This window comes from Oryzias melastigma, linkage group LG17 (assembly GCF_002922805.2).
Source record: "Oryzias melastigma strain HK-1 linkage group LG17, ASM292280v2, whole genome shotgun sequence".
In the NCBI taxonomy this organism is placed as follows: Eukaryota; Metazoa; Chordata; class Actinopteri; order Beloniformes; family Adrianichthyidae; genus Oryzias; species Oryzias melastigma.
Genome location: NC_050528.1, coordinates 9,467,803 through 9,476,450, shown reverse-complemented (window position 1 = coordinate 9,476,450; position 8,648 = coordinate 9,467,803). Strand labels below are relative to the sequence as shown.

The window sequence follows — 8,648 nt, the reverse complement described above, 5'->3', positions numbered from 1 at the left end:
AGGAAGCTGACCAAAACAGATTTTTTCGAGTGTGAGATTGTTAAAAATAACTATTTTCTTTCCGTTTTTATCGGTTTTGTTCATCCTCCTAATCTAAAATAAATAAATATAAAAAGGTATAAATAATTGTGGTTTAATACAGATAATTTACATTTTCGTACATAAATCAAAAAGACGTATAGGAGCTATAAAAGCATTATATTTAATAGTAAGAATGCTGGTTCAATCTGGATTGTTGAGCTGGATCAGATCAGATCAGATCAGATCAGACGTCTGTCGGCGTTCTCTCACCTGCTGCTGCTTGAGGGTCTGCTGTTGGTTCTGCGCCGGTTTCTGTTGGTTAGTGTTCTGTTTGGCACGGCGTTCCAGGAACTGCTTGGCGAAGTCCTTGGCCTCGGAAGTGTCTCCGAGGTAGGCCCTGACGTAGTCGTGCACCTCGTATGGAGACTCCACTTCCTTCAGGAAGGATGCGAACGTGGGAACTGGGATGGAGACAGACGGGAGAACAGATGTGACTCCGGCTTCAAACGTAGTTTCTTTAAATGTTTCTGGTCATTTACCATCCAGATTGTTCGCCGTGTTGAGCGTGTGCAGAGTCTGCTCGCACCACTGCATGAACGTGTCCTGCTGGCTCTTATTGACCCCTTGAAACAACTTCACCAGCTTTTCTTCTTCGTCCACCTTCTTGCTGGCCCGCCCACTCAAAGAGTTACTGCATGAGCACAAAAGCAGCTTATGAGCTCGGACTTCTGATGTTTGGCGGGAAACCGTGCGAGTACAGACTGTGGAATGACCTGTTTCTAATTTTTGAATATTTTTCTAACAAGATTACATGTTTGAAAAAAAATATCTGAAAGAATATACTAACTAGATATTATTTATTTTCAGTCAATTCCATACGGTCAACAAATTAAATAAAATAAATCCTGTAAGTTCCTTTGATGCGACTGATCTTTACCCAAAAACAGGAACCTGCTTGAAAGAACATCTAAAACCAAATTAAATAAAGTGCTTTCTCTCCGCATACATGTTAATAATAGATTAATACAATCAAAAGAGCACAAAAACATCAGAAAAGTGAATCAAATGAATCCCTGAGATAAAAAAAAAAAAATTAAATCCCTTAGTAATACCCAAAATGTGGGGTTGATTTTGCTTCCTAAATCAAGTATTCTTGTGCGCCCCCTGGTGGAGCAGCACGGAGGAGCTTCACGAACGGTTTAGATTTTATTTTGTGCCTTAGAAATGAAAAAACTCACCGAAAACATTAAGTTGTGTCAAAGTCGCGTCACAAGGTGAAGGAGAGCGCGTCTTAAATGTTTTATTACATCTGTTTTCACACAAACTAAAGCAAACACGTTTCAACGCTTCATCTCCACGACGACGGCCTTTTCGTGAAACATTGTACACGTTACTCCCATCTGTCAGGTCGCTGAATTAGAACTTTTTGCTGTGAAGTTCAGCCAAACTCAGGAGGACCTGGTCGCAGACAAGATGGCGGCTGAAAATCGTGGAAATTCCTCCAAGAGTTCTTAGTTGAAGCCACTTTTATTGAGACTTTTTGATGTTAATAAACGGTTTATTGTCTAGGATTAGCTTAAAATGTATCAAAAGACGGTAAAAGTTTTATTAATTTTATGAAGAATGTTAACTAAAGTGTTGAGATTTGGAAAAGTGTTAAGACTTTTACATTGGGGTTAGTTTTTAAGTTTGAGTGTAATTAACTTCAACCCTTAATGCGATCAACGTGAATCGCAGAGAAAAGCGGCTTACACCAGAATATAACACTTTCTTAGTGAGGTGTTGCATGTCGGAAAAGAAGTCGCTTTAGTGTTGCTTTCCAAAACCGCTTTAATTCATTGTGTATGGAGTTATAGTGTGTCAAAGAGCATAGTAGGTTTTGACAGAAACACTTGAGGTGTTAAAAGTTCAAAGACAGAAAAAAAAACATAACTGTTAGGGTTATATTAGTAGTTTTAGACTGAAATGTGAAAAACCCTCATCACCAAACTTTGGCTTGTTCTGTGCACCATCAAAGCTCCGCCCACAGAAGCAGCCTACAGAGATGTGAAACGCAGACGATTCTGTTGAACAAAATCAGCTTTCTGTCGTTACGTTCGTGATGTCGGTTCAAAGGCGATATAAAAACACGCTTCTCTCCTCTTCAGAATCAGCGGATTCACGGAGTTACGCTCGTATCAAGGAGTGAATGTTATTTAGCCGTCGCCGGCGTTATCCAGTGTTAAAGCAGGGTTCTTACTGAAGTTTCTTCAAGTTAAATTTAAGACTTTTTAATATCTTCTAATACATTAAGACCAATTTAGCCATCCATTATTTTATTTAATAATTTATTCCCAGTTTCTGAACAAAACAGTAGTTTCTCATCATGTTTGTGGTCTGAGCCGTGATGTTTTAGAGTTCCTCTTTTTACTTTTTTTAAAACTGTCGGTGGGCATTGAGCATTTTGGTGCATAACTGGTCTTTCAGATGTTTACTTACATCGTTTAATCAAAAATAATCGTACTTGAAAACGTTTCTTTTTGACATGAAATGTGAAATGGAAAAGTTTCAAGCATTTTTTATGGCTCATATATCAAAATTCAAGACTTTTTAAGACCCCGCAGGAACCAGGTAAAGGTATAATACCTCAGGTGGACGGTTTAAGAAACAGAGTTTCTGCACTTTCCATCTGTCACATCCAGCATTAGCTGCACATTTCCCATCTCTGGTGAGACTTTTTCCACTTTACTGCAGCAAACACGCACCTGATGTTGGCGTTCCCCTTGTTGTTTTTCTGAGAGTTGGTTTTTTTGGCCTGTGGCGGCGGCGGCGGCGGCGGCTGCTGCTGCTGCTGGGGAGGCGGGACGGCCTCCTTCACAGCCTCGTCCCAGAAACCCATGTTTGAATTGTGGGTGTCCCCCCAGATGCTGCTGGAGTCTGAGCCCCAGTTGGTGGTGGGATTCACGGACCCCCACACCGAGTTGCTCAGCGACACCTGGGAAGGACAGAGACGCAGGAATGCTCCATCATCTGCTGCATTAAGTATTTACACCATAACAGCTTGAATACTTTTAACATCTTTCATTAAGGGACACAAAGAGTTTTAAGAAATGTTTTGCAAATTAATGGTGTGACTACAGCAAGAGCAGCAATGACTAACTGATTTTTAACAAACTTTTTAAAAAAGTTTGCAAAAACATGAATTATGCTTTATTGATTGCTTTAATTTTCATTAAATTTTGCTTTTTATACTTTAAGTTTAGCTATGAAAAGGAGTAAGAAAAACTAAAATAAATTTTAAAACTAGAATTTCTCACTTTAAACATGATCTGAAAACTGTTTCAGGTCTGAAAATGTATATAAAAGATAAATTAATATTGTTTTTAGGTTAAAATCAGTTTGATTGATCAGTTTTCTAAAGCAACCCTAAATTATAGGATGGAAACCACAATCATTTTGCTGCCCTGATGTTCACTGGCGGTGCAGCTTCTGTTTTCTGTTCAGAGAAGTGAAAAAAGGCGGTAGCGCGCGTGCTGCTCACAGCTCTGTTTTGTGGTCGGGTTTGCTGGGTGGAGACGGGGTGTTGTTGGTGTTGGTGCTGCTCCTTCCTCTGCTTCATCTGCTGCGCCTCCTCCCTCTGAATCTCCAGCAGAGACTTGGTGACGACGGGCTGCTTGGCCACGTTCCCCCAGCCGGACATTTTGGCGTGGGTCTGCTGGGCCTGCTGCAGGGCCGCCTGCTGCTGCTGCTGCAGCTTCAGGAGCTCCTGCTGCTGACGCCGCTGCTGCAGCACAGACAGGACAAACACTCAGATAGGAACTGAAAGTATCGCTTTATTTCACCAAGTTGGGCATAAAAGTAATTTGTTCCACAAATTTTAAATGAACTAAAAGAAGGAAATTAAATTTTTAAAATAAGTGTAGAATTTGTTAGATTCAATTGAGTCTCTACTTTAAAAACTCAGTGGAAACTAGACAATGCTGCGATGATGCCAATGTGAATGCTTTTTGCTGAAAATGCAAACGTTATTTGCAAAATGTTACATTTGTTAACAGACTGGAGATTCCGTTAAAGAACTATTAGAGTGCTAAAGTTGACCTCAATTTCTGAAAATGTGTTGTAAAGTTGCTTTGAAATCCCTAACACATGCCAATTTTGCTAAAGCATTTTACTACAAATTAGACAAAAAAGAAATTAAAAAACTCAGTAGATGCTAAATTAGCTGAAAAAAGCTAGCTTATTGCTTAAATACTAGCTAAACTCCAAAAACATTAGCCTGTGGCTAAAAAAGAAGCAAAGCTCTAAATTAGCCTATAAAAAACCTCAGTGAATAACACATTAGCCAAAAGACGTTAAAAGTTTGCTAAAATATTAGCTAAACTCCAAATTAGCTAAAAAAAAACTTAGTAGATGCCAAATTAGCCATATAAGCTAGCACATTGCTTAAATACTAGCTAAACACCAAAGTAGCATGTTGCTAAAATAGAAGCTAATTTCTAAATCATGCAAAAATGGATAACAAATTAGCCAAAAACGTTAGCATGTTGCTAAAATAGAAGCTAATCACAAAATCATGCAAAAATGGATAACAAATTAGCCAAAAACGTTAGCATGTTGCTAAAACATTAGCTACTCTACAAATTAGCACAAAAAAACCTTAGTAGATGCCTAATTAGCCATGTAAGCTAGCACATTGCTTAAATATCAGCTAAATGCCAAAGTAGCCTAAAATTCCTCAGTGAACTAAATTAGCCAAAATACGTTAGCATGTTGCTAAAATAGGAGCTAATCTCTAAATCATGCAAAAATGGATAACAAATTAGCCAAAAATGTTAGCATGTTGCTAAAATATTAGGTTTATTCCACATTTTTTCCTATAAGGCATTTTTTGCTCAATATTTCAAAAACTATAAAGTTTATGAATACCAAAATTACAACCAATAATGTCCTGAACGAGCTGAACATTTTGATACCAAAATTGCTGAAATCTCTGAAAGTGTGATTGATTTTTTTCAATCAAAGGAGCAGGAGAACTACTTCAGTGTAAATGCTAACTAAGCATTCACACTGAGCCCCAGCAGAGCTGCTCGTACCTCCTCCCGCGTCTGCCTTTCCCTCTCCTCCTCCAGCTTCTGTATCTCAGCCAGAGACAGGGCATTGTGAGCCTGATTGATGCTGCTGGCTGACTGCTGTCCCCACTTAGAGGATGATGGGAGCTGTGGATGGGAACAGTGTTTATGGTCATCTTTAGGTTGAGTCGGTGTGGAGCGGACGCTCGCTCGTGAGGCCTTACTTTCATCTGTGCCAGCTGCTGCTGCTGCTGCAGCCTCCGGAGGGCCTCCTGCTGCTGCTGCCTCTGTCTCTGCAGCTCCTGTTGCCTCTGCACTTCTTGTTGTCTCTGCAGCTCCTGCTCTCTTCTTCTCTGCTCCTCCTGCTGCTGTGCTAAAGCTGCGGCGGCGGCTGCCTCCTCCTCCGCCCGCTTCTCCTCCTCGCGCCTCCTCAACGCCTCGAGCTCCTCCTGTTTTCTGCGCTCCTCTTCCTGATGAGAAGACGCTTCTCAATTAGGCCTTTTCAGAACTTACGAAGCACAAGATGATTCTAATATCCAACCTGCTTGCGAAGCAGCTCTTCTCTTTTCCGTTTTTCCTCCTCCTCCCTGCGCTTCTCCTCTAATCTTCGGAGCGCTTCCTCCTGTGCCCGTCTCTCCTCGTCCTCTTTTTGCCTGCGCTGTGCCTCCTCCTGCTCTCGTTGCCGCCTTAGTGCCTCCTCCTAAAGATTCCAGTTAGAGATTTCTCAGGAATAGAGCATTTCTTTGAATGCTACAGTCACCTAAAGCTTTAAAGACCCACTCCGATCACCTATTTCCAAAGCATTCCCCAGTGATCTTCTAATTATGATGCTGTTTTGAACTAAAATCAAAAGCTGTCATTTTTTTTAGGTCATAGTTTCTGCAGAGCAGCAGCAGTTCATAGAAATTTGCCTCAAAGTTGTGGGTTGGAGCGACCACTGGCTTAGAACAGATGTCTGCAACTTTTAACAGTAAAAGACCGCTTTGGGCTCGTTTTCTACTGATTAAAACTTAGTAGGAGCCGCAAAGTCTTCTTTTGATACTGCCCCCTGAGTAATTATATCCGGCCCTCCAGATCATTTTAATTTATTCTTATTAATGGCCCGATGTTATCTTGGCTCATTTCTAACTTGTATCATTTTGACAAAATACATTTCTATGGAGAGTAAAATATTGAAAGTTATTTAAGGTTTAAGTTGATTTATTCAGAAATAATATTCCTACCTTCATATTATTATTATTATGTTAAAAAAAAATTAAGGTTTTAACACTTTAAAAATTGGCATTCTGCCAGTTTTCTTTTTTACTACTTTGGCATTTAAGATTTTTTAGGCTATTTTGGGGTTTAGCTAAAATTCCAGCTACATGCTAGCTGTTTTGGCTAATTTAGGCTTTTCTTCTAAAAGTTTTTTAGGCCGTTTTGGAGTTTAGCTAGTATTTACATGCTAGATGCTTAGGCTAATTTAGGCTTTTTTTTGTTTTTTATGCAATTTTGAAGTTTAGCTATTTTCTTCAGCCAAATGTTAGGTGTTTTGGCTAATTTAGGGCTTTTCTTTTCAAGTTTTTTAGGTTGTTTTGGAGTTCAGCTAATATTTACATTTTTGGCTGTTTTGGCTGTTTCTGTTTTGGCTAATTTAGTTTTTTGGGGTTTTTTTTTTTAAGTTTAGTTATTTTTCAGCTATATGCTAGATGTTTTGGCTAACCTTTTTTTTTATAATTAATTTATTTATTTTGTTTGTTTTTTTAGGCTAAATTGGCCTTTAGCTAATATTTTAGCTGTATATCAGCTTCAGCGATTTTAGCTATCAATTTCAGCAGCCAAAATTCAGCTTACAGCATTCACACTGGCATCACAGATAATGCTGTGTATGTAGTTCCTAATTATGATAAATAGTTACTGTTATAAAGTTTTAAACACTTAGAGTTAGAGTGTTTAATGAATGTTAATCCTGTGACCTAAGGTGTGTGTTGGATTTTGGCCCCTTGTGCGATTGAGTTTGACACCCATGTAATAAAGAATCAGACTTTTTACCAAAGTTTTGCTTAGTATTTTAAATCAGTGAATTCTGGAGGAAGCATAGAGAAAACATAACCTGTTCAAGTCAACAGGGATGTAAAAACCTTTACATAGTTTATCTTTGAGGTGCACCTCAGCCATAAATTTACAACTCTAAATTAAAGAAATGCTAATTTAGTAACCCTTACTTGAAAAAAATACTATTATTTTATTTGTTCTTTAACCAGAAAGCCACAATGGAGAGTTAAAAGAGCCACAAGTGGTCATGGAGCCACAGGTAGCAGAACCTTGGCTCAGAACAACCCCTTCCCATCACCAATAATTGAGCTATTTACACGCTCTCCTGCTAGCTTACAGCCCCTCACACCTCCAACCTAACATTACTGCTGCAACAAAATGTGAAACACTAATTAAACTCAGAATTTCCTTTTTTTTCTATTTTAAATGTCCTCTATAACCAGAAAAATGCCCCCAAAAAACACCAAAAATATAATTTTCATCAGAGTGGGTCTTTAACTTCTTCCAAAGAGTTTTTAAAGAGCGAACCTGTTTTTGCCGTGCTAGCTCCTCTTCCTCCAAACGTTTGCGCTCCTCCTCCTGTCGAGCTCTGAGGGCCTCCTCCAGGCGTTTCCTGTCTTCTTCTTCCCTTTTAGCTCTCATCTCAGCATCCCGCCTCTCGAGCTCCAGCTGCCACATGACAAAGAACTATTCTCACATCTTGAATCGACTATTCAGTTTCTAAACTGTTTGTCTTGTCATTGATACAGGTGTTTCCTGAGAGATGTCCACTCAACTGCAGAGTTTTGTGAACTTATTTACAACAATTGATTAAATATAATCGATAAATAGCAGGAAAAAAGCTCATTAAATGAGGGTAATGGTGGGTTACCAACTGGTTTCAACACCAAAATATGAACATATGCACCTTTGCAGACTTTGCTTTCTCAAACTGCTGCATCTGCTCGATGGTGGGAGCCTGAGCCACGGAGTCTATGGGTAAATCCCAGACACTGCTGCCGTCCCACGCTTTGGAAAACAGGAGCATCACACGTAACATTAGAGACTTGATCAGCGACACGGTGGTAGCATTTCTGTCAGACACTCACTGCTTGGAGGAGCCGGCTGGAGGTTTGCTGTGCAGGAAGCCTGAGAGGAAGGGTTCTGCATTTCCCACACAGAACCGGTGTCTGGTACGGATGGGGATCGGGTGACAGGAGGTAGAAAGTTCTCAGACGCTCTACAAGAACAGGAAAAAAAATATTACAAAACTAGAAAAGTTGTATTACCTACGATTATGCTAGTGTGAATATTTTTTGCTGAAAGTAGTCACTGAAGATAATGAAGCTTTTTGCTGAAAATAGTGACGCAATTTACTGTAACACTTCTGCTTCGTCTTGACTATGGACTTCATCATCACTCGTCCCTCAGCTCCATCTGAATGAACTCTATTTAAATACGTAGTTGTAGAAGCTAATCTTTCTTTGACAGTTCTGGTATCGCCGGTCCGTCCTGGGATAGGATCTCTCCCTCCCTAAGATTTCTTCTTTTTTTTCCTGACTCAGG

The 8,648-nt window shown here is 39.6% G+C and overlaps 1 protein-coding gene across 3 annotated transcripts in view; it reads right to left on the bottom strand.

Moving 5' to 3' along the window:
• Positions 1-8,648, bottom strand: part of gigyf2 (GRB10 interacting GYF protein 2) — a 24,190-nt gene that overhangs the window by 2,144 nt on the left and 13,398 nt on the right. For all 3 annotated transcript variants that reach the window (XM_024273788.2, XM_024273790.2, XM_024273789.2), the window contains exons 18-27: positions 8,192-8,322; positions 8,011-8,111; positions 7,632-7,772; positions 5,611-5,769; positions 5,294-5,539; positions 5,094-5,216; positions 3,542-3,784; positions 2,766-2,995; positions 561-712; positions 292-482 (exon numbers count right to left, since the gene is read on the bottom strand). In XM_024273788.2, the coding sequence (XP_024129556.1) occupies positions 292-482; positions 561-712; positions 2,766-2,995; positions 3,542-3,784; positions 5,094-5,216; positions 5,294-5,539; positions 5,611-5,769; positions 7,632-7,772; positions 8,011-8,111; positions 8,192-8,322 (1,717 nt within the window). The remainder of the gene's footprint in view (positions 1-291; positions 483-560; positions 713-2,765; positions 2,996-3,541; positions 3,785-5,093; positions 5,217-5,293; positions 5,540-5,610; positions 5,770-7,631; positions 7,773-8,010; positions 8,112-8,191; positions 8,323-8,648) is intronic.